This window comes from Stegodyphus dumicola, chromosome 3, assembly GCF_044657685.1.
Source record: "Stegodyphus dumicola isolate Sdum_Otavi_A_Nest chromosome 3, ASM4465768v1".
In the NCBI taxonomy this organism is placed as follows: Eukaryota; Metazoa; Arthropoda; class Arachnida; order Araneae; family Eresidae; genus Stegodyphus; species Stegodyphus dumicola.
Genome location: NC_140770.1, coordinates 266,650,835 through 266,677,792, shown reverse-complemented (window position 1 = coordinate 266,677,792; position 26,958 = coordinate 266,650,835). Strand labels below are relative to the sequence as shown.

The 26,958-nt window shown below is 34.1% G+C and overlaps 1 protein-coding gene and 1 long non-coding RNA gene across 2 annotated transcripts in view; one reads left to right on the top strand and one right to left on the bottom strand.

The window, feature by feature from the left end:
• The window catches only part of LOC118197994 (uncharacterized), an 82,681-nt gene extending 81,087 nt beyond the window's left edge, over positions 1-1,594 (top strand). The window contains exon 8 of the mRNA XM_085814109.1: positions 1,356-1,594. Within this exon, the coding sequence (XP_085670235.1) occupies positions 1,356-1,426 (71 nt within the window). The 3' untranslated portion in view covers positions 1,427-1,594. The remainder of the gene's footprint in view (positions 1-1,355) is intronic.
• A 1,549-nt stretch (positions 1,595-3,143) lies between these two features.
• Positions 3,144-26,583, bottom strand: LOC146998335 (uncharacterized). Its single transcript, XR_015040454.1, has 2 exons — positions 26,182-26,583; positions 3,144-3,690 (listed from the first exon to the last, which is right to left on the bottom strand). It is a non-coding gene; the product is annotated as an uncharacterized LOC146998335 (long non-coding RNA).
• Positions 26,584-26,958: the final 375 nt, after the last annotated feature.

Below are 26,958 nucleotides of genomic sequence, written 5' to 3'. Positions count from 1 at the left end.
GTTGCTAAAGGGTGCGCTCAAATCCCTGGTCTCGATTTCACTGAAAACTTTCCCCTGTTGCTAGATTAAGTTCCATAAGAACAGTTTTAGCCTACGCAGTAGAACACAATCTCAAAGGTTACCAATTAGATTTTGTAATGGCCTATGTAAATGGAAATTTAGATGAAGAAATCTACATGGAAATTCCCGAAGGTTTTCGCGATGAAACTAATTCAGATAAAGTATGTCTTTTAAAGAGATCATTATACGGTCTTAAACAGTCAGGACGTCAGTGGTACAAAAAGTTGGATGAAAAATTGAAATCTATGAAATTTAAATCTCTTAATTCAGATAATTGTGTTTATATTAAAAAGACGCCTAACAGTGAAACTATTATAATCGTTTATGTAGACGATCTTATCGTTTTTACCGATTCTCAGCAAACGTATGAAACAATTCGCGATAGTTTAGCTTCTGCTTTCAAAATGAAAGACTTGGGAAAATTACATTACTGCTTAGGAATAGAATTTTACCAAAATGAGAATTCAATTAAAATTTCTCAAAAGAAATACGTTGATGATATTTTAAATCGGTATAACATGCAAAATGCTAAATCTGTGTCTTCACCTATAGATAACAGCAAAAAATTATCAAAAGAAATGAGTCCTAAAAGCGAAAATGAAATCGCTGACATGAAAAATGTTCCATTTAGAAATCTGATCGGATCATTAATGTACCTTTCAGTAGGCCAGATATCACATACGCCGTGATTAAGTCAATTTAACAACAATCCGGGAAAAGAACATTGGCATGCTGCGAAAAGAATACTTCGATATCTAAAGGGAACCCAAGATCAAGGACTAATTTATACGAAAACAGGAAAACCACTCATCGCCTTTGTGGATGCAGACTGGGCATCAAATGTCGATGATAGAAAATCCTACACCGGTTTTATATTTATATTAAGTGGTTCAGCCATAACCTGGGAATCACGAAAACAACGCAGTGTAGCTCTATCTTCAACGGAGGCGGAATATATGGCTCTGTCAGAGGCCGCCAAAGAAACTGTCTACCTACGTCGTTTCCTGAAGGAGCTGGGTTACAACATAGAACACCCAACAATATACTGCGACAATCAAGGAGCTCAGAAAATTACAAAGAACTCTGTGTTTCACTCCCGTACAAAGCACATAGACATTCGCCATCATTTTGTGCGTCAAGTGTATGAACGCGGTGAATTAGATGTGAAGTACATACCTACCAGTGAAATGGGAGCTGATGTGTTAACCAAACCCCTGACTCCTGTTAAACATCAAAACTGTTGTACAATTGTAGGATTGAATACTGTCTAATATGTATTTTGTTTTATTTTTCAGGAATAGGAGAATCAACGTCGAAAGGGGGTATGTTGGCAACCGACGTCGATTCCCCTAGCGCATGCGCATGATAAGCAAGTTCTCTGCTGCGTAATACTTATACTTAGTAGGCAGTTAGCCAAAGTCAATGGTGAGTAATGCATGTAAGCGAGAAGGGCTAAGCGCTGTGTAATATGTTTCTACTCTGCTGTTCAACGTCTTCGTATTCGTAGTTTAAATAAATGTTTATGTACATAGAAGACGTCATTTTATTCTTCAAACACATTTCAAAACACAAAGAACAATGGGTTTAATTTGCTCTTGCATTTCTATAAGAATCATTGGAAAACAGCATATTAGTATCTATACTCTTAATTTATATTTATAATGTATGTTTGTTTGTGGCTTATCCCCCCCCCCAGTCGACCGACACATCAGATCAGATTCATGAATCTGTGGATTTCAAAACCCCGAAGAACAAATATAGGACGGGAAAGCAGTTGGCTTTTCAAGACAATATATAGACAGGAGTGGCTTGGGTCAAGTTGCATTTGGGGGAAAAGGATAGACTTTTAATGCCCAACACAAAACGTACGGCGAGCAGATGACCAGTACGCAGCTTGGCCAGAGCCGTTTGTTCAAATCTCTTGCTTGCTTTTATCAGGGCAGCGCCAAGGCGGTTACCAACGTCATGTGTGGGGGTTCTTTCTCCAAGAGTTGTTGATTTCTAAAGAGGTTATCACATATGGCTGCAGTCCCTGCTAGACGGGACTTTTCTCAGAAACAAGATTCTGGTAGCACTGGTTTAAATGGGAGGATTCCTAGAAAAACGAGTCCCGCTAGAAGCGAAGTCCAGCTTAATTAACGAAAATAATGTTGCGGCTACGCGGGATTTTTTCAAACTTCACCGAAAATGTCTCGAGTCCCGGGTAGAGACAACCAATCAAAGGAAAGTTCTGCTTCTGAAGGATCACGTGATCCCAATTTGAGCGATAATCGATTACTGTTTGGCGTTCTTTGTAGTAAGTGAGAATAGTAACTTAGCTACGTGTTTCCCGGAATTGTGAGGGTTCTGAGAATTGTCCCTTTCGACGTCAAGTCCCGCGTAGCCGAAACATAAAGTGATTGGGACCTTACTTGGCCCGCGGGGCCAGTTACGAGAAAGAAAGACGGCCACCATCAGCAGAATCCTTAAGGCTGCCCGTCCTGGTCAGTCCATCTGCTATCTCATTACCACAAACCTCAACATGTGAAGGCATCCAATGAAAGAAATATCTTATTACAGGCACTCGAGAAATCCAAATGCTGAACAGGATAGATGAAGATGGGTATAAAGCGAAGCTTTAAAAGTTTAAGAACCATAAGCCACCCAAAGGCTGAATTCTGGCTTTGCCTCTGACTGCAGGGCATAATGGAATGACCTTCACGCCTAGGATTGCCCTACCAGGAGTATACACTACCGACTTACTTCGCCCATTCCGCCCAGGAACACTTCCCCGCTACGATGAGGCAGCGGAGTAGGGCTTTGGGGAGTACCACACTTATTATAATTTATTACATATTTTATTTATAACTTGCGGATAAAGACAGATTCTGAATATTATCAAGTCATCTGACATCTCATGCATTTTCTTCTCTTTTTCCTATTCCCTGTAGAAGTTTTGTTTTATTCTGATGATTAATGAATATAATTTCTCCATTGTTACACAATACAAACAGAACATTTCTGGACAACTCCTGATTGATTTGTGACATGGTATATTCACCGCCAATTAATCGGGCATTGGTTATACTTCCAAACATAAAACGTCTCTTAACCATTTTTATTCATCATTATAAAGTATAACAAAAATAAAGTATTAAATCTTTTTTCTATTCTAAATTACTTACGCAAGACAAAAGAGTATAACAATGGCAATAAATGTCAAAAAACAAGATAAATACTATTAGCAAATTTAAAATAAAATGCTTAAAATCATATATGATTCATTTTATGATTGAGGGAACATGTTGTAAACAAAGGACATTAGTCAAAAATATATATATGAATATGTTATACTGTTCTACTGTTTTGCCAAAAAAGTTTCATAGCAGCATTTAGAAAAGTTCGTTTGCAATCGTTGCAAAAATTGCAAAGGTCTTGATAAATATGCATAAAATGAGCTGACTGTTTGTACTATAGCTGATCTGCAGCTAATCTAAACACAAAATGTAGCACATTTCCTTTCCCTATGTACATCTAGGAAGAAACTTAAGCTGCAAAATGAACTTCTGTTTCACTATTGCTTATACCATGTTCGAATATTTTGCTCTTCAACTGTTCCATCCCAGAAACCAGAGGATGCCATATAGACACCTAAAATATGAAAAGAAAAATTCTTTAATAAATTATAGTTTAATAAATATAATTTGGGTAAGGTTTGCTTACTGTAGTTTAAATTCAAAGAAGTTGATCTCTTAAATATAATACTGCAGAAATGAAAAACTTAATAATAACAAATGTAAATCTGTTAAATGGAAATAGCGCAATGATGAAATACACTGCCCTCCAAAAGTTAAAGAGCAGCATGTTTTTCAAATCTTACCATTACAAAAATGGGTAACGTTTAAATTCATAGTTCATATGCATGACAGTAACGAAGTTTAAGAAAATATATGCAAAAACAATATCTACCATTTTTATTTTATAAAAATGAATACTTATACAGGAGTTCGAGAAAAAACGCAAAAATTGTAATTTTTGTTAGCCAGTGTTGATCTTTAGTTGCTTTATTCTCTAATTAGACACAAAAAACATGCTGTTCCTTAACTTTTGAAGGGTAGTGTAATATTTATGGCGAGTTGTCATCAGAAAGGATCTTACGATAAGAACTTAAATTTTTAAAAATTCCGAACTAGAAAAAGAAAAATTAATTCAGCTGCAGTTTCTCCAATTCAACAATTTTCAATTTGATCTTATAATATAAAAAAATCTCTGCAGGGATTTAATTCATTCTGTAAGATGTTAGAAGTTATATAGAGAAGTTTAAAGTAACATAAGACATGTTCAATGAATGATTATAATACAATTACTTTTCTCTTTGAGTTTTACAATCTTTCATAAAAATATTGTTAATTGTTTGCATTTTATTTTTAGATGAACAGAAATGATTTGATAAAAATATTTAAAATTACACGAAAAATTGAAATAAATACAAATTTTAAAAATCATACGATGCAAGTCTTATCTATTATGCGATACGTTTGTTATCTTAAGCAAAAAGAAAAATCTAATGTGGTCAGCTAATAACCTCACGCCGATTCCATTTTTAAAACAGCAAAAAGCTTTCAGTGAAACATCACTTTCGCTTGTTGTTTTTTAAACAAAATCTAATTTTTTGTTCCAAAACATACAAAAAGATTAAAAAAATCTGAAAGTTTTCGTATTTTATATTACCTCTGAACAGGCGCTTTTAGTCCAAAGCAGGGTTAACTCAGAAGGGCTCATGCTCTCGAAACGGGATTTTGCATTGAATCACTATAAACGGCTGAACCACTTTTCAGATTCTTGCCACCAATATAAAGAAACATATTATAAAGAAATTAAATAATGAAGAATCTACATGAATGTATGTATGTTTCTCGCATTGTGATAAAACAATGGTACGTAGAGTCATCGAATTTTGAATAGCGTAATCCTCTTCCTAAACATGAGCATCTGGAAGCCCGAATTTTGAATTTGTTTCATTATCTATTTCATATTTTGTAAAACTTTAACAAATTTCTAATTAACAAACTCAACGATTTCAAAGCGAGCAGTGGCAACACTGTAGGCAATAAAACATTTTTACCTCCAGCGCGCGAACCTGACTATCGGAAACTCTAAAGATATGATGTTTTTAAATATTTTGTGTTATTGCTGTTCAATTCAATTTTATGTGGTTTAGGTGCGAAGAACATGATATTTAATAAATAAAGGTAACACACAAAACAATTAAAAAACGCTTTGGGCGTAATATTTTTTTTATTTACAGACACATACAAGTTTCGAGAGCATTTGGGCTAACGCCACATTCTGCTAAAAATATTTAAGAAACACCATATCTTTAGAATTCCCGATAGACAGTCTCACGAGCTGAAGATAAAAATATTGTATTACCTACAGTGTAGCCACTGCTCGCTTTGAATTTGTTTAATTTTTTAATCAAAAATTCGTTAAAGTTTTACAAAATATAAACCAGGCAGTAACACAAATTCCAATGTCGGGCTTCTAGGTGCCCACGTTCGAGTTGAAGACTATGTTATTCAAAATTTGATGAATCTAGATACCGTTGTTTTTCACAGGGCGAGAAACATATACATTCATATAGATTTTTCATTATTTAGTTTCTTCAAATATAATACAGGCAGATAATATTTGGTGGCAACAATTTGAAAAGTGATTTGGATATTTAAAGTGATTCGTCGCAAAATGCCGTTTCGAGACTAATAGCCCTTCTGGGTTAACGCTCATTTGGGCTAAAAAGAAATTTTCGATTTTATTTTATTAGATGTAATTGACCATTTATAAAAACTTCTTTTTGTAAATTTATACCAACATAATCGTATGCCCCTGCCTTTTTTTTTTGGGGGGGGGGCTGTAGAATTTGAGAAACCTCTCTGCTAAATTCTTATTATAATGATTTTATGCTTTTCCCCGGAAATCTGTTAAGAATTCCAAATAAAATACAACTTCCAGTTTATCATGTATAGTCAAAATCTAATATATTGCTGTCACTTATATACGACTTTTAAATACCAAATTTGAGAATATTTAGATTATATCATAATACACGTTTTCATCAAATTTTGTCTAGAGTTTCAAATAAAGTCTCCTTCAGTTTAAGACAAGATCTAATATACTGTTTCCATTGATCTAAACGTTTTATATATTGAAACTGAAAAGCTCTGGATTATAATTTAATGTACTCGTATTGAATGCACACAGATCCAATGATAGCTTGATAAAATTTAACAAAAGTCCTGACAAACCAGTTTCGTTTAGATAAATAAAAATATGCGCTCGTTTAGGAGCTACTTTGGTTAGCTGAAACAAGTTTCGGAAAATAACGCACATCATTCAGTTTCGCAACTTTTTTTTTTTTTTTTTTTTTTTTTTTTTTTTTTCAAGAATCATATCACAGCAACGAACAGACCTTTAGATTCTAATAGACCAGGAATCTGATAAAAACGGTGCAAAATAAGATTAGAAGACAAAGAAATTTATCTAAACGTTTAGAAAAGATAAAGTAAAATTATTCCATTCATATCGCTAACAACCGAAATTTAATTTTGATAACCCATTAACTTCCTAAAATCATTTGTAACAAGGATTAAAATCTATAAAAAGTTTTAAAAAATTCTTTTCCTGAGCTTTTCTATAAATTCCGCTAGTAGCCTCAGATCTAAATCATCAGTTTTGGGCTATGAAACCTTTCTTTATAGTCCCAGATTTTTAATATCTAAGCAGATGATAAAAACTCCAGGCTTATACTTCTGCTAAGCCCTCGAATACCATCTGGATTTATCTGCCCATTATATGCTCGAAAAAATGGGCAGATAAATCCATTTCTTATAATTCTTTTCATCCAGCATTTCCCTATATAGAAGTTAATTGAAGTTCAATCGTGGCATATTTGCATTTCTAACCTTTACTGGCTTTTTCTTCCCACTACATAGCAAACTACCAGTTTGCAGAGGCGTTACCACTTAACAATCAATGAAACTTTTAATTAATCTTTCAAGTCTGAGTTTTGCTTTTACAGACATAAGCAAATAATTTACTTCTTAAATTTTAAATCTTTATCTTTTTAATAACACTATTTGCGACTGATGTATGTTATCTAATTTCTGTGAATTTATCTAATTTCTGTAAAATTCATCTAATCTCTGTGAATTTATCTGATTTCTGCAAAATCCATCTAATTTCTATGATTTACAATGCTAAACATCTAAATGAAATACGTTAAAAAAAATCATTATATTATTTCCGGAAAGTCCGATTTTTTTGTCAATATATGTATGTTAAAGCAGTGCTATTTATAAATGTAATATGTATATATCCTAAGTGACATGTTAGACACATAAAAAAACTGAAATGGAAGTTCATCGTTCAACCAACTAGAATGGATGATATAGAATGGTCTTTTCTGGGTTCATAAGAGTAAATTTTAGTACCCCTTGTTTCGAATCAAAGTTATTTAATAATATTACATACTATATGTAATTGATTACATGACATAAGTAAACTGTGGAAATGAAAACAATGGAGTCGTTTGATTATCTGTCAGATCAACGTAAAACTTCTCTTTCTCATTCTATGCAGTAAACGATGAAGATAATCGCGTTTATCACATTTTGAATACAACCCAAGTCCAACAAAAGATATTATGAATAAAACTTCTGTACTTTTCCCTCAGCAAAATTCTTTTTGAACAGAAGTAAACAATGCAAAAACTTGCTTGGAGAAAAAATACAGAAATCGGATACTCAGTTTAAATAACAGCATATCGTTACTACTGCATCAGTTTATCAGAAAAGGTGGCTGTTAAATATTTTGCATAATCGCCTGTAGTAACGGCAACCGCTGTCAATAAAAGGAGTTGCTTTCCTTGGTAGCGGCGCAGTTCATTTTTAGTTCGAGCCAGAGTAGACCTGCCCGGGGGAGAAGCCAGGGGATGATTGTTTCGGTTCCAGTCCTGTTCGGTTCCAGTCCTGTTCCGGTTCTCGTCCTGTTCCGGTTCTCGTCTTGTTCCGGTTACAGTCCTGTTCCAGTTAAAGTCCAGCCGTTTAAGTCCAAAACACGTAGGAGCTGAAGTCTGAATCCAGCCGAATGGAGATGTATGCCGAAAGAGCTAGATGGATTTTGTCCTTTTAAAGAAAGTGTTCTTCACCGTGCCGGAATAGCTGTTACTTTAAAGCATTTTGAATGTTTCCACCTAAGATGTTAAGTTTTCGTTTATGATGTTAAGTTTTTCATCATTTTTGAAGTTGCAGTTGAATAAACCTTTAAGTTTTAGACAAAGTTTTGTGTTCTCTAGAAATTTTAGATTCGAAGTCAGATATATCACATAGGATTTAACGGGAAAAATCAACAGTGGCTATAGTCATACCCATTAGGATTTGTTGGTTATGCTCCTACTCCCTAGCAAAGAAGAAGGAATATGGATAATAAATTTGCAAAGGTTTATTTAATTGGATGTGATGGAGAAGAAACATACCGCCTATTGATCAAAGAAGACATTAGTGTTATCTGTTCACACGATGTTATATTTAATGAGGAACTCATAGATCGTGAAGAAAGGGTGCAGTTGTCTATTCAAGATCAAGACAGACTAATGTTTGGCTCTGAATATCAAGAAGATTCAGAAAAAGATTACTCAGAAAAGTTTATTAGTGAAGAAGATTCAGAAAACGAACACAAGGAAGAAATATCTGCAAATAGATTAGAAGAAAATTTTGAAGAGCAAAAATGTGAAGATATTAATTTGCAAAAAAATGCACAGCCAAGATACCTAAGAAGCTGGATTGAGAAAGCCAAAGCGTTACGAGGATTACATAATGATAGGTGAAATTTTTGTTGCTGATTCTGAAGAACCTGGTTCTTAAGAAGAAGCAATCAGCTTTAAACAAAGTGTACGTTGGAAAGAAGCTATGGATTGAGATGACATCATTGATGGAAAATGAAACATGGACTTCACAAAAATTACCAATGAATGTTGAAGCTATACCATGCAACTGGGAGTGGTCCGGTGCTTGCTAGGTGTTCAAACTGACCCTCTTTCCAGCTGACCATGCAAGTGGATTTATAAGATCAAAAAGAATCCTGATAGTCTATTGACAAATACAAGGCTAGACCCATTGCCAAAGGGTTTATAGCATTATAGCCAATGAGAATATGCACCTTTCTTAGTGTGATGTCTCTTAAGCATTCTTATATGGAACACTTGAAGAATTCATATACGTATAGCAACCAGAAGTACATAGTGGTGATTTTGACAAAGTCTCTAGGCTGAAACGCGGTTTATATGGACTAAAATAAGCTTCACGGTGTTGGAGTAAATGTTTTGGAAACTTTGTGTCACAAATTGGCTTCTATACGAGGGAATCAGATCCATGCTTATATATAAGAAACAAAAACGGCAAGAATCTAATCGTATCTTATACGTAGATGATGGTTTGGTAGCATCAATGGATCTACAAGAATCTGAAAAATTTCTTAGAGAATTGAAGTAGAGATTCCGAATCACATCTAAACCAACAGTATATGTTCCTAAACTTGAAATTAAGCATATTGAAGATGGAAGTATCATAATTAGTCAGCAAGCTTATACACAAAGAAATCTTCCAAATTTGGGATGGAAGACTGCAAACCAGTGTCAACTTTTATCCTGAACGAAAGTTTAACTGAAAAGAAAAAGGAAGATAAGCCAAACACAAAAATTTTCCACTTTAGAGAAGCTGTAGGAGATTTAATGTATTTTATTATAGGTACTAAAGGTGTTATATACAAAAATAAATACAAACCAGGAGTATTGGAGTGCTATAGTGATGCAGATTTTGGAAGAAGTCCAGAAACAGGGAAATCTACGAGTGGAGTAATGATATTATATTGTGATGGAACTATTACACAGATTAGCCAAAGATAGTTGTTTCAACTTCGGCAACTGAAGCAGAGATAATTGCAGCTAGTGAATGTTCTAAAGATTTAATTTGGTTAAATTCCTACCTTAAACAAAACATCTTGTTACATATTCAGAAGTCAAACAACAAAAATCAGCGTTATACCTACAACACTTTTAATGAAAATTACTATAGTTTACCGTAAACCTTCATCGGTTTGCCTTCCACCACACTTTAAATCATGTCATCCGACTAAACAAAAGTTAGCTTCATTTTATTCCTATGTTTTCCGTGCTCTTCAAGTTTGCTCCTCCAAATTCGCCCTTGATGAAGAACTAAATTATTTAAAAGCAATAGCTATTGACAGGGGCTTTTCACCCAACATTATTAATCAAGCAGTTAAAAAATTCTCATCTGAACACACTAAAAGCCACACTCTTATTTTAGGAGATTATAAAAATTCTGTTGTCATTCCCTTCTTTCCATCAATTAGCTATAAAGTTGAACATATTTTGCAGAAATTTAACTTTCGGGTTGTTTATTCTCCCATCAATAAAATTCCAACTTCTATACTCAAGGACCCCATTCCGGATATGAATTCCTGGGGTATTTATAGGATTCCTTGCCAGTGTGGTTTAATTTACATTGGCCAAACTAAGAGAGCCTTAAAATTTCGCGTCAAAGAACATGAGGCATATGTTAGAAAAAAGGAAACACAGAAGTCTTCTGTTGCTCAACATTGTTGGTCCGAAAATCACACTTTCAATTTTTCTGCTGCCAAAATTATTCAAAAAATATCTTCCATTGGAGAACTGGATTTTCTAGAGGCATTTCACATTCATAAAAATCTTTCTGTTCTAGTTAACGATCCTAATTCCAATCCAAATTTGCCTTCGGCTTTTAGAGAAATTATGTTTTAGTTCTGGTTTCGACAACAGATGGCGCCACTTGCTTATTCTTGTCCAGGCTTTCTTATCTTATCTAATCATTATTTCCTATCTTGTTCATTTGCGGTTTTGCAGCTGAAGATGATGGTTCGGTAAAACCATCGAAACTAGTCCTGTGAAAATTTTGTAGGTATAACGCTGATTTTTGTTGTTTGACTTCTGAATTAGTATTTATTCGGCGTGTTATTGTGTCTTAATCTTGTTACATGATGAACATGATATCTGAAATCTTCATAGTTCAAAGGAAAAGTATTTAGTTGGTACAGAACTATAACAAGATTTCTTTTTTGAAATGTTTTCTTCTTGGTCGTCGGAAGCTGCATGGTTGATTATGTAAACAAATGCTATAGTAATTTTCATTAAAAAGAGCATCTGAAGTTTAAGCTTCGCATTTTAAAACAATACCTAGCTTTTGCCACTAATACTTAACTGTTAATATTAGGCTTTAATTAACACAAAAAGGGTATTAGTCTCGAAACGGGATTTTGTGTTGAATCATTATAAACGGAGTTTTATTTTTCAGATTGTTGCCACCAAATAATATCACACTGTATTATTTTAAGAAATTAAATAATGAAAAATCTGCGTGAACGTATGAATGATTGTCGCAATGTGAGAAACGATAGTACTTAGAGCCATCAAATTTTAAATAACATACTCCTCTACTCGAACATACACCTAGAAGATCGAATTTTGAATTTCGAATTGGTTTTATGATTTATTTAATATTTTGTAAAACGTTAATGAATTTCTGGTTAACAAACTCAAAGATTTTAATTGATTTGAATTTATGTAGCGTAAGTACGAATACCATGATATTTAATAAATAAAGTTAATATACAAACATTAATAATAAAAAAACAAAATAAAGGTTTGTAAAGCCACTATGAAAACTGAACATGGATATGATGAACTTCGAAAAGACTAAAAGAAACAGAAAAAATGTATGCCAACACTTAACACTGCATCGGTAATTCTAAATTTCGTTAAATTAACTTAAAATTTTATGATATTGCTGTTGAATTGCATATGGCATAAGTGTGAAGAAAATTACGCTTAATAATGAAATTAAAAAGACAAAACAAATGGGTTAGCAGGAATAAGTGCAACACCAGCCTAAGTACACTGCAAGATCAACGAAAGCGTGTAATGTTGCGCGGCCCCAACCTGCACGCAACAATAGTGGTGACTGCTATGAACTGGAAAGTACACAAAGTCTTGAGAAGGGTTTAAATCCCTTTTTATTCAACTTTAGAAATTACAGATGCGTGCTCTTGACGCTCACAAACTACGCCGACCCGGCGGTAAAATAAAAATAAGAAACTAAAAATGAATAATAACAAGTTACTACCTACGAGGCTCTCTAAACGTAACTAACCTAACCGTGTTCTAAGATACCGCTGATATTTCAGCAAACTTCTGAATATTAAGTTGAAAGATTCAACTATCTGTCGAGGCAAGCACACAGGCCGAAACGCGTGGTTCTTCAATTTCTACCTAGCCACCTCCACGCTCGTGAAGCAAGCAAGCACACTTTCGAATTCGTTTCCCTTCTATTTAACTCAAATTACTTCCGCTGACAAATTGAATACTTTACGCGTTCTACTAAAATTTACATACTCTGGCATTGGCAATTCCAGGGGAAAGTAAGGCTTGACAGGAAAGATAGTTTAAACTTAAAATAAATGTTAGTTAAAATAAATATAAACCCTACATTTGCCGCTGCCAGAATTTGGTAAACTTGGAAGCAGGTCCTAGAAACGACCTGCTGAAGAGTTTTCACAATTCTGAACTAAAATTTAAGAGCCTCGTTTACATAAAAAAAAAAAACTGTTTTCTCACAAAAGTTAGAATAAATTTCTGTAGATAATTATTTTACCCTCTCTTCTTACAGCAACCTTTCCTGAACTTCAGCAATCAATCTGTTCTCTTCCTTCCAGCATCTGGAAGGAATAAGTATCAGTATCTTTCTAAATACATTATAATTTACACTTTCTTGACACTGAATAAGTTTTTGTTTTTGATCGATTTATTTTCTTTAGTTACTGCTTAATTCACATTCATTCAAGTATTCAAACGCGAATTTAACTTTACCCTGGCTCTCCACCATGTCTGGTGTCAAACGGGAATATTCGTGTTTTAGTATTGCAACACTTCCCCTAACCACAATGATTTGTTAGAATTCAACGACCAAATAGACACACCTTACTCGACATTCTAAAACTCGATGAGCTATTTTAACATTCTTAAAATTTAAGTGTAGGTGGAGAACCCTACAAAGCACATTCATTCTAAATTCCCCCTCATTCATCTTTAGACATGCAGGCTTTCGCTCTAAAGCATGATTTTATCTACAGTTTAATACTTAAATTTGAATTCATTTCTTTTGAGCATTTACTTTTAGCATGTAAAATTTTATGCTTCTAGACTAAATTCTACTTTTACATAACTTTCAAGTATTTACGTATATTTACAAAATTCTAATCCATATGATTTTTACAATTTACCATAAAATGAATAAGAGAAAAATAAATTTTACTTCACGCATTCTTCGCCAAGCTGGCGGCACTGAAACTAAATTTCTTATTAATACAAGAATACGAAGTTATTTTTATCTTCGGCCAAACTTTGGCTTTAACATAACAGAATTAGTCTTTCGACCAACAGAAACTGCTTGTTCTTAGATTTTATACTTAAAGAAAATATTACTTTTTGCCTTAGCTAAATAAAGTAAAACAAAACTAAGTCTCAACCGAGACAAATTGACTTCTGTCAAAACATAGAACTTCGTATTTACGCATAACATTTCGGATCAAAAGAAAAATTTATAGAAGATTTTAACTTATCTTTGAGTTTTCGATGATTGGAACTCCGTCATTCTCTTCTCGCAGAACTGTTCACACGTTATAGATTTCATCGAAGTCAGTCGTCTCCTTTGTGTCCTTCGAGTGTCGTCCACATTGATTTTTCTTTTTCGCCCTCTGAATGCCGGCCTTTTGGAGTGGTAGTGGTCGGGTTGCTGTCTTTTCCGTTTTGCCCCTGGACGGCTGGTCTTGGCGTCCTCCGGTTTGGAATCGTGTTTGAATTTCTTCTGTTGGTGGTGGTCTTTTCGTTCCTCCTGCTGTCTTTTCGTTCTCGGGAACGGCGGCCTTGTTTGCTCCTTACTATCTGGCCCTGGAAGTGTTTTCCTCGATGCAGAATTTTTACTGCGATACGTTGTAACTGGTCTTTTCCTCTTTACCAAAGATTCTTTACGCGGCGGCGTTGCTTTCTTGTATTTCTTAAATGCTAGAGTCTGAACGTTTTCATTTCTTCTTTTCGGTACCGTTGCATGACTTGTAGAAGGGCTAGGTTTCTCTTCAGTTCTCTGCTTCTTGGGTGGTGGAGCGGGTGACGTTACTTCTTGACCTTCCACTTCTTTTACGCTTGAGTCCTGCAAGAAACTTTTAAGGATTTCAAAATCATTTTGATTATAATATTTTTTCACCTGATCGGGACTTGCTTTACAGATTTCCCCTCTCTCGTTCTTAAGGTACAATACGACTCCCTTGATTTCCTGAATTACATAGGGGCCTTCAAATTTTGGAGCTAACTTTGCAGTAAAATTGTCTGGGGCACTTGATAAAGAAAATTTCCGCTTCAACATTTTGATTATAATATTTTTTCACCTGATCGGGACTTGCTTTATAGATTTCCCCTCTCTCGTTCTTAAGGTACAATACGACTCCCTTGATTTCCTGAATTACATAGGGGCCTTCAACTTTTGGAGCTAACTTTGCAGTAAAATTGTCTGGGGCACTTGATAAAGAAAATTTCCGCTTCAACACTTTATCCCCAACTTTAAAATCTGCTTCAAGGCGTTTTCTATCATAGTATAATTTTTGTCTATTTCTTGCCGTATCCGAGCTTTTAACCGCATGGTCAATGAGTTTTTGCACATCTTTTTGTTTAAATTCTTGCTCCCTTTGTTGCACAAAGAATAATTTATCTAATGGCGTAATTAACTTCCGTCCTAAAAATAATTCTGCTGGAGTTTTTCCCGTAGTATCGTGATTTGCTGTTCTTTGCTGTTCTATATTTTTATTAACTCTTTCTGCGATGTTTGCCTGTGGTCTATACGGAACCATTTTGATATGGCGTATGCCAAGTCCAGTGCAAATGTTTTCAAATATTTGGCTAACGAATTGTTTACCGTTATCGCTAATGACTTTTATCGGTGCACCGTATTTTAAAATGTATCTGTGTAAGAATGCATCTGCGACTGTTTTCGCTGACGCGCGTTTAAGTGGAACAATTTCTGTCCATTTTGAAAAATGATCTACAATTACTAAAAGAAAACGATTTTTATTTAACTCACTCTGGGGGAAAGGACCAAGAAGATCTATGCCTAAAATTTCATTCGGAAATGTAGCGCGAATGCTATTTAAGTACCCGGCCGGGCTGTAATTAATATCATTTATTAACTGACATTGATTGCAGGACCTGACATACGCAGTTACTATTTTGTATAATTGCGGGAAATATACCGCCTCGCGTACCCTTTTTAAAGTCTTTCTGACCCCTAAATGACCCGCTGTTTTCGCGTCGTGTAATTCCTTCAAAATGCTTAATCGAAGAAAGGTTGGGATGACTGGTTTGTACTCGAGATTTTCGTTTGTTGTTTTCGTATAAAATAATAAATTATCTATTATTTCATAGTTTTCTGCTCTGTTTCTTATCACATCGATATCTGTGTGCTCAAACCATTCGGGGTCTTTCAAATACGCATAGATACTTCCAAATTCAGGATCAGCTTTCAATTCAGCAATAATTGTTTCTCTAGAATCTAAAATTTTTGAAGTCAACACAGCGCATTTGAGTTCATTTCCTTCATCGTCCAATTTTATACGAGAAAGTGCGTCAGCTACATTGTTTTCCTTACCCGGTTTATATTTAATTCTGAGGTTATACTCTTGAGGTTTTAAAGCCCATCGTATTAACCTGGGCGTTAGGTTTTTCCCCGAGTAAAGTCTACCAACAGCCGCATGATCCGAAAAGACTGTTACTGGCGCTTTGCCGGAATAAACTCGAAATTTGTGTACAGCCATTAATACGGCTAATGTTTCTCTCTCTGTAGCTGTATAATTCCTTTGCGTAGGGTTCAACGTTTTACTAAAAAATGCCAAAGGATGACCATTTTGCATGAGAACAGCACCTACAGCATAATCCGACGCATCAGCTGCAATTTCCAAGTTTTCGTCCCCCTCCGGGAATTTCAAAACAGGGGCATTGATGAGCGCTTCTTTTAACCTTTCAAATGCGGTATTTGCTTCTGCTGTCCCCGTGAATTTACTTTTCTTTCTTTTAATTACTAACAAGGGTTCAACAATATTAGCAAAATCTTTTATGAATGACCGATAATAAGAACATAACCCAAGGAAAGAAGAAAGTTTCTTGGCGGTGTTGGGAGGTGGGAAATTCTTGATGGCTTTTATTTTTGAATCTTGAGTTTCTATACACTTTTGCGAAATTTTATAACCCAGATATTTAAGTTCTTTAGTTGCGAACTTGCATTTTGAGGCGTTAATTGTAAGACCGGCCTCTTTTAATAATTTAAAAACTTCTAAGTCTTTAATATGTTGTTCCAACGTACTACTCGTTATAATTATATCATCTAGATAGATTAAAGTCGATTTTCCTAGGACAGGCTTTAGAACAATGTCCATAGCTCTCTGGACTGTTGACGGGGCCCCACACAACCCAAAGGGCATGCGTAAAAATGCATAAGTGCCCGATTTTGTTATAAACGCGGTTTTATGTATGTCTTCGGGTCTCATAGCTATTTGATAGTAGCCAGACGTCCAACGTAGTCATGTATCTCGTAGATTTATTCTTTCTAATAATTTCCTCTATAACCGGCAAAGGGTAAACTGGGAACTTAGTAACACTATTACTCTTTCTGTAATCGATAGCAAACCTCCAAGCCCTTTTATGCGAAGGAGGAAACTCGTTCTTTTTCCTACATAGTACGACTGGACTCGCGTACTCACTATTTATGAGCGTTATTATCTGGTTCTTTAACATTTCCTGAATGTGTTCTTCGATGATTTGTTCTTCTGTTTATCATAGCGGTAAGGTTTAGTCCTACAGGGTTTGTCGGCAGTTAACTGAATATCATGCGTAACAATTTGACAACTACCAGGCCGTTCTGAAAACAAGTTTGAAAAAGTACTCACCACTTGCTGGATGGCTTGGCTTTCATGGTCATTCAAATGGCTAAGGTCGACTTGCGGTTGTTCCACTGGCTCCACCACCCTCCGATCCATCTCCAACACAATAGAACTTTCCTGAAAATTAAGTTTGGCCTTCGCGGCTTTTAAAAACTCCATACCTAAAATAAGTGGACTTTGCAAGTTTTTTACTACAAAAATTAATACTTTAAGGCTTTCGTTTTGAACCTGTATTTTTAAAGATAATTTTCCAATACATTGACAAGTTTGTCCTTGCGCTGCTATGATTTCTGTGTTTTTATTTTTAAATAATCGTAACCTATTAAAATTCTTCTTAAAAAAATATCACTCATAAAATTACCTTCTGCTCCTGTATCGATGAGGGCTTCTACTGGTACATCGCCAACCAGGACTTGTATAATCGGTATTTGTGAGTTTTTTACGATGACGGTATTTAAGTATCTTCTTGAGGGTTTTTTCGAAACTTCCGGGGTCTGGACCCTCGCTTTTACAGGCCCCTCTACTCGTTTAAAGCTTTCCTTTCAACTTCTGCCTTCTGGGAACGCGGACGGTTGTTTTCAAATTTCCTTTTTGGTCCTTCACCTTCGAGCTTCGATGAGTTTGCTTGATAGCTCTTTCCCCCATAAGAGCGATTTGCGTTTCTGGTCTGCTCATTTGAGGATTGCCTTCGGAGACTTTGAGTATATGATGACCCTCTAGCTTTTTCCGCTATTCTGCGATTTTGGAACTTGACCGCATATTCGAAGAGTTCCTGCAATGTGCTTGGGTTTCTAATTTCGAAGTAATCTTGAACAGCAGGTAGCAATCTTGGTAAGATTATTTCAATAATCTCCGCGTCGGGTTTCTTCCCATACAGCATATCCGTCAGCTTAATTTTTCGCAGAATAAAGTCCGTCAACTCTTCTATATTCCGTTGATAAAAACTATATAGTTCGGCTTCTAGCTTTGCTCGATCTTTTACTATGGGGAATGCCTTTAATAACGATTTTTTGAAATTTTCAAATGTATATGTTTGGCCTCCGAATTCCCCTAATAAAAATTTACCTATATTCTTCCACCATAGCGAGGCCTGTCTTCTTAGTGCAGATGTGGCAATGGCAACTTTTTGTCTTTCAGGCAAAGGGTAGAGCTGAAAATGATTTTCGAGGCCTTCTAGAAATATCGCCACCGAATTTTTTCCGTCGAAATTGACGTTTGGCTTGATTGACGCTCTCATCGTCTGGACCAGGTATCCAAATCGTTCCAATTGGCTTGCCATTTCTTGTTGTTGTCCAGAAGCTTCCATCCAGTTTTCGGCCATTTCAGTTCGACAACTGTTCGGGCGTCAGTGTAATGTTGCGCGGCCCCAACCTGCACGCAACAATAGTGGTGACTGCTATGAACTGGAAAGTACACAAAGTCTTGAGAAGGGCTTAAATCCCTTTTTATTCAACTTTAGAAATTACAGATGCGTGCTCTTGACGCTCACAAACTACGCCGACCCGGCGGTAAAATAAAAATAAGAAACTAAAAATGAATAATAACAAGTTACTACCTACGAGGCTCTCTAAACGTAACTAACCTAACCGTGTTCTAAGATACCGCTGATATTTCAGCAAACTTCTGAATATTAAGTTGAAAGATTCAACTATCTGCCGAGGCAAACACACAGGCCGAAACGCGTGGTTCTTCAATTTCTACCTAGCCACCTCCACGCTCGTGAAGCAAGAAAGCACACTTTCGAACTCGTTTCCCTTCTATTTAACTCAAATTACTTCCGCTGACAAATTGAATACTTTGTGCGTTCTTCTAAAATTTACATACTCTGGCATTGGCAATTCCAGGAGAAAGTAAGGCTTGACAGGAAAGATATTTTAAACTTAAAATAAATGTTAGTTAAAATAAATATAAACCCTACAAGTGTAAAAAAACTTTAACAAACCTTTTTGGACGACCGTTAAAATCTGAAACCTTTCAGATTTTTTTTATTTAGTTGTACCTTTGAATATTAGTACTTCATATATAGACTGAGGCAATAAAAACGCGTCTTGAACAGGATATATCATACTTTTACTAAATGCTTGTTTTTGTAAGAAGTTAAGAATTATAATCTACAATAAAAGTAGTTCTAGCGAACTGTTTGTTTACTTAATGCTGTGATTGATTTGTAGCTATTTCGCTGTGAGATAGAATTAGTTTCTCTGTTTTGAATTGATTTTTGCTAAATGTTTGACATTTTGTTATATTGTTAGAATATTTTTGAAGAAATATTTCAGCATTTTGATTTATCTCTTGTGGAAAGAATAAATTTTTGTTAACTTTTTAACGTTAACCGTGTTTATTCCAGCCCTTTGTATTCAGTATGTCCATATCAAAACCAAGTGGTAGTAAAATTAAACGAAAAATCGCTGACGAACATAGAATATTCCAAGTAAAATGGGAATAATTAGAATATTTTTGCTGTGAAATAAAAGATAAAATAATCTGCTTGATATGTAATAATACTGTTAATGTACCTAAGTTATATAATATTAAACGTCATTACGAACAACACAAATCGAAATATAACAATTACGAAGGATTAATGAGAGAAGAAAAGTTGAAAGAGCTCAAGTTAGGAGTGAAAAAGCAACAGTCCATGTTTAGTAAAGTATTGCAAGAAAGTGAAGCGGCGGTACATGCAAGCTACGTCTTGTCCGAGTTGACAGCTAAACATTCGAAGCCTTTTACTGACGGTGATTTCATCAAGGAATGCCTAATGAAAGCTGGAGAAATTGTTTGTCCTGGAAATGTGAAGGCTTTTCAATCAATTTCATTGTCTCAAAATAGAGTTGCGGAAAGAGTTACTTATTTAGCCACGAATTTAAGTGATCAGATCAAAGCAAAATCATCTAGTTTCGAAAGTTTCTCCATTGCCTGTGAGGAGAGCACGGACATTAGTGGCAAAGCTCAATTAGCAGTGTTTCTTCGTTCTTGTGACAAGAATTTTAACATTTTTGAGGAATTACTGGAACTAATACCGATGCCTGGTACTACCACAGGAGAAGATATATTTACTTGTGTTTTTGGACTTCTGCAGAAATACAATCTACCTTTGGCAAAATTAAATTCTGTAGCTACAGATGGCGCTCCATCAATGACCGGGAAAAACAAGGGCTTCGTAGCATTACTAAGAAAAAAACTTAGTGAAATTCACGGTTCAAACATTCATCATATGCATTATATTATACATCACGAAATAGGCACGAAAGTCATAAATATGGAGAATGTTTTGTCATATATAAAAAAAGTTATAAATTTTATAAGATCTCGAGGTTTAAATCAGCGTCAATTCACTGCTTTCTTAAGTGAGTTAGATAGTGAATATTCGGGTTTGTCTTACTATGCCGAGGTACGTTGGTTATCTTGCTCCAAGATTCTCAAACAATTCTGGGATTTGAAAGAAGAAATATGTCAGTTTTTAAAAACGAAAATCAAGACGTAAGTTTGTTTTACGATCCAATATGGATACAAGATTTATCTTTCTTGGTTGATATAACCAAACACTTAAACGATTTAAATTTATCGTTACAAGGAAAAGATCATATCATTACGAACATGTTTGAGATAATTAAAGCATTCAAATGTCAACTAGTTCTTTGGGAAAAACAACTTAAAAATGAAGATTTGACGCACTTCCCGACGTACAGCATGAACAAATCAAGTTTAGATGATACTTGTTCATATCAAAAATACGCAGAAAAAATTTCAAATTTAACAACTGAATTTGAAACGAGGTTTAATGATTTTAGTTCTCTCGAAGACAATTTTTTTTTCTTTTGTTTTCTTCGATTTTCCTCAACAAGTATTGACTTAGTACCCAGCCATATGCAAATGGAGGTGATCGAGATTCAATGCAACTCAAATTTGAAAGCAAAATTCATTGAAGTGGGCGTGCCTAAATTTTACAAATATTTACCAGCCAGATTTGAAAATACTCGAAAATTCGCATATGAAATTATTTCCATGTTTGGTAGCACTTATCGGTGCGAGCAGTTATTTTCAGTCATGAAAGGTAATAAGCCTCCTATTAGAAACCGTATTAATGATGCTCACCTTGGGTCAGCGTTGAAAGTTATCACTGCAAACAAAATTTCTCCCGAAATAGGAAAGATAATAGCAGAGAAGAGATGTCAAGTATCAGGATGTAAACATTAAATTTTTCTTGTTCTTTTCTATATAAATATATATATATATCTTTATTATTGTATTATTCGAAATAAATCTACGTTTCTATGAATATTGATTTTTTTTTTTTTTTTTTTTTTTTTTTTGGCGGCCCGCCTAAAGTTAAACCTTGTTTGTTTGGCCCAAGTGTACCTATGAGTTTGACATCCATGTTCTAACACAACAATTATTATTTTAAAACATATTATTGTTTCTACTGTTGCCATTCCATTCCACATAAAATATTGACGTCTATTTGATTGTTTGTGGCATTATCTTCGGAACGGCAAAGAGTTGAGTTTCGAGAAAGGTACTCGCGGATTCCAAAAATTCGCGGGAAGACATTACGTCCATTTTCATTTTCGTACGATTTTAATTAGTGGAGATATTATTTAAAAATACTGGAACGCTAAATTTTGCTCTCATTTTTCCGAGTGGCAACAGTCTCACACGGTGGAGAAAAAAATCTGCTTTATTTCGAGAAATGTTGCCACTGATCGCTTTCAAATCATAGAGTTTGTAATAAATTTCCAACTTTTACAAAATATTAAATAAAAATAGCATTGCCAAACATTAAATATCTTGTTCCCGATTCCAAAACTCCTTGTTCCCGATTCTATTTTGACTGTTCCCAATCTTTGACGACTTTAATCAGCCCAAATATTAATTAAAAACTCTGAAAACACTAAATTTGCACTCATTTCTCCCAGTAGCCAAGTTAGAGATAAAAATGCTGCTTTATTTCGAAAAGTGTTGCTATTGCTCACTTTTAAATCGAAGAGTTGTAATACAAAATCCGTATGTTTTACAAAATTTGATATAAAAATAACATTGCCAAACATTAAACATATTATTACTATTATAAAAAGTCATATTCTGGTGGTTAAGATAGCACATGATTGCATGTGACGTCAGTTTATGTCGAAAATTGTTCGTTAATGTCAGCATTTTAAATAAGCTGCTGCTGTTGGCAACTTTTTGTTTCAGGTTAGTATAACTGACACCATGTATTTATACCACATTAATTCTTTTATTAATATTGAGAAAATGTTGTTATATTACATTAAATTTAAATCATGACATCATACGTGTTAACCCGAAGTGTCAAAAGTTTTTTATTCCTGGTTCGCTAATAAAATGATTATTAGTCCAAAGGGGCTTTGTCCCTGAAAGACTATTGTTTCCGTTTTGCGACTTTGGGTTGAATCACTATAAATGTCCGTTTCACTTTTCAAACTGTTGCCACCAAATGTTAGAGTCCTGCATTATATTTGAAGAAATTAAATAATGAAAAATCTTCATAAATGTATGTATGTTTCTCGCATTGTGATAAAACAACGGTACCTAGAGCCATCGAATTTTGAATGACATAATCCTGCTGCGAATATGGGCATGTGGAAGCTCAGATTTGAAATTTGGAATTTGTTTTATTATCGATTTCATATTTTGTAAAATTTTAACGAATTTTTGAGTAACAAACTCAACGATTTGAAAGCGAGCAATGGCAATAATCTTCGGTGAGAGCGGGGGGGGGCCTTTTGTATCTCCAGCCCGCAGAACTGTGTATCGGAAATTCTAAAGATCGGCTCATTTTAAAATTATTTTGCGACATTGCAATTGAAATGAAATTTATGGTTTAAGTGCGAAGAACATGATAATTAATAAATAAAGGTAACACTCAAAACATTAAAAAAACGCCCCTTTGGAAGTACTTTAAAATCTGAAACCTTTCAGATTTTTTATAATAATGCAACTAATATACGTATTATATATTAATAGTAATGCATAATTATTACATTATATATTAATAATTATTAGATTTATATGAAAATATAAACATTATTATCACATAAGAGATACTCAATGATGCGGGCAAACATATTTTCATTTGCCTGGTTAAATATAATTAGCACAGTTTTGTTTAATGCAACAATAGGCTTCCATAATCATCCGAATATGCATAAATATTTTTTAGCATTATAACGTCTAAATATTTTGCTCATCGTTACATTATATTAAAAAAGAAAACTTCTATTTCTATATTTCAATATGCTATTTTAGATAACCTGTAGAGCAGCAGGTTTCTCTTCTGTATGAAAACTGGGATAATAGTAACTTCACAAGAGAAGGGTTAAGAGTCCATATATTGGGAAAGTAAGAGAATTTGATGATAGAGTTGTCTTAGTAAAACAAGTGATGACATTGATAGGAAGATGTTTCAAGGATTTGGTAGAAATACCATCAACACCGGGAGCTTTTTTGGGTTTAAAAGAACTAATATAATCGGCAACCAGCTTAGGAATGGCAAGGAATGTAAAGTTCAAAGGACCTGGGATTTTTAGGAATGTATTAACAGTATAATTAACTTTTGAGATATGATTGTTGAGGGGGTAGTATTGGGAGTAAACGTTTCTTCAAGTATATCTGCAAAGATGTTAGCTTTATCTTCGTCAGTATAAATTATTCCGTTGGTACCATGAAGTGGCGGAATTTGCTTGAAGGGTTTCTTAAATTTCTTTGCAATGTCAAAAAGAGAATTATCTTCAGTTGCGAGAGAGTTGAGAAAGTTTCGCCAGCGTTGAGTCTTGAAGTTACTAATGTCCATTTTGATGTCACGTTGAAGAACGTTCAGTTGAGTTTTGAGCCTTGGGCCTCTTGTATTTTGTCATTTTTCCTTATACGATTTTTGCATTTGCTTTTTTGTCTTATGCTGGCTGGAAGAGGAAGTAAAGGATCGGAACTGATGAATTTATTGGTTGAAAAATTGATAGCATGTTGAACATAGGTGGTAAACTTCTTGATTTCAGATTCAATATCGTCTTCATTGGTAATTTTGGGATTTCCAGGAATAGTATCTGAAATGATTTTTGAGAATTTTTTCCAGTCTGTAACGCCAATACTCTTGCCCAGTGAAGGTAAGTAACTATTTATGCTGATTTCAAGAAGAGTGGGATTATGGTCAGATGAGAGAGCTGGAATAACAGAAATTTGACAATTATAGTCGAGGTTGTAAGATAGAAAAAAGTCAATAATAGAACTATTATAGCCGTAATGCGTAGGTTCATTAGAGGCATGAGTAGTATAATTTTTATTTTGAATCATGGAAAAAATTTCTCGTCCTTTTCTTTTGCTAGCTCCTTGATTCCAGCATTGATGCTTAGCGTTAAAATCTCCTCCAATTAAAGCAGGAGAGTTAAAATCCAGTAGCTGTTCAATTTCAGAAATGATTGGACTATTATTATAAGGTATATAGATATTAGAGATAATGAATATTTTTGTGCTCAATTTGAATTTCGATGGTATTGCTTTCAAAAGAGGTAGAAAAATTTTGTTTGATTTGATGTTGGATGTTCTTTTTAACAAAACTTATAATTCCACCTCCGCGTCCGGTTTCTCGATCCGTACAGTAAATAGAATAATTTGCATAAAGCACCTTTAGCGCAGGTTTCAAATGCGTTTCCTGTATAAGAATTACATCAGGTTCCAGTTCCAGTAGAAGATCGCCAAATTCATCTTTTTTGTTAAAAAGGCCATTAGCATTCCATGAAAGAATTTTGATGTTTCTCAGATTAATTTTGCGTGGCATGTTAAAAATATGGGCATCTGGAAGCCCAAATTTGAAATTTGGAATTTATTTTATTATCGATTTCATATTTTGTAGAGCTTTAACGAATTTTTGATTAACAAACTCAAGGATTTCAAAGCGAGCAATGGCAATATTGTACGGAAAACACATTTTTATCTCCAGCGAGGGAGACTGTGTATCAGAAATTCTAAAGATATGCTTAATTTAAAATGATATTGCTCTTGAACTGAATTTTATGGTTTAAGTGCCAAGAACATGATGTTTAATAAATAAAGATAACACACAAAATGTTTTAAAAAAACGCTCCTTCGGACGTAATTTAAAATTTAAAACTTTTCAGATTTTTTTTTTTTTTTTTTTTTTTTTTTTTTTTTTTTTAAGAATATTTTGTTGCTTGGAAAGAATGAACTAATTTCTTTCATACTTAATGTTTTCACACATTTGCTTTGCGATAACATAGAACTTACAAATTTTGCTTTGGTTGCAGCCCGCCAGTTATTTATTAATTAATATATTATATATTATATAATTATATATAATTAATAATGTTATATATTATAATAATAATTATTAGATTTAAATGAAAATATAAACTGTATTACCACATAAAAGGTACTTTGATGAGGGCAAACATTTTCACTTGCCTGATAAATAGAATTAGCCCAGTTTTGTTTAATGCAACAGTACCTCTCCAAAATCACCCAAATACGCATAAATATTTTTGAGCATTATAACTTCTGAAATTTATTGCTCATTGTTACATTATTATATTAAAAAAGGAAATTTCTATTTAAAATAGTGATAATCTATAAAAATCTATCCGCTTTGGCAACAATTTTAGATAACCGATTCTGTTGTGTATTAACGCATGGACATGAGACTGAGATACGAGTAGCGTTTAACGCATTAAGAACCATCATAAAAACTAATATTATGTATTAACAAGATTTTTCAACTTAAAAATATGGGCATCTGGAATTTGGAATTTATTTTGTAATTATCCCAGTTGTAAATCATTGTTATATTTTTAGCACTTATAAAAATACTGAAATAAATAATAAAACTCAAACAATAAGCTCACTTGATGTTAAACACCTCATAAGAGTTGATTCAAACATTTTTTAAACAGACGGAAGAAATCTCATATTAAATATTAGAAATAATTCTTATTCGTAAAACATAATTTCTTATTTAAATAATATGAATGGACTTTTAATAAATGCAAAAAAGTAATAATCAAATTTATATGAAGCACTTGCCTTAAAAGGTAATCAATCCTTTTTAGCGTATAAATAAGTTCTATCTTGCAGATCATTCATCTTATTTCTCACTCTGCGAAGATCTCTAATTAATTCGATTTCCCTCTGTTTTAAACACCTTAATCGCCATTCTTTTAATTTATAACCAAGATAGACACCAATCAAAATTAATATCACTGCACATAAAATATCACATCCAGAACAACAAGCACCGACAAAAAATGAAGCAATTATAAGTACAGATGTATCTACTGCCATTTTTAATTACAATTTTAAAACCGAATTAGAATGGTAAGAAAAATAGATGCCCATTTATATAGTAAACAGGGTGAGATGTTTTGAGAAGCGCAACTGAAACTAACACGTTTTCGTGCCATTGGTTGCTGGTAGTGAGGTCACCGAGGTGGGTGATGGGTTTCAAAAGCGTCATCCGGTTGTTAGCGATAACAAAGCAGAAAACGGGAAAAGAGATTGCAGCTGGTTCAACTTTTGTTTTTCAACAATCCGAGTAAATAGACGTCGCATAAAAGCAAAATGTTTTAAAGGCATAAGTAACGTCTACCATCTAAAATGAGATCTGTAAATGAAATAATTTTAGAATACAGATATAAATAAAGAGATCCATTTCTTAACTTCAGTGTTCGGATAATATTTACTTTTTTTAAATGCTTGAAATTTAATTAAATTGGTTCATACGGTGAAATCACAGCTTTATGATTCCGGAGTAAAATAAAACTGAAACTTGTTCCAACGTGAATAAAATCAAACCGATTCTTC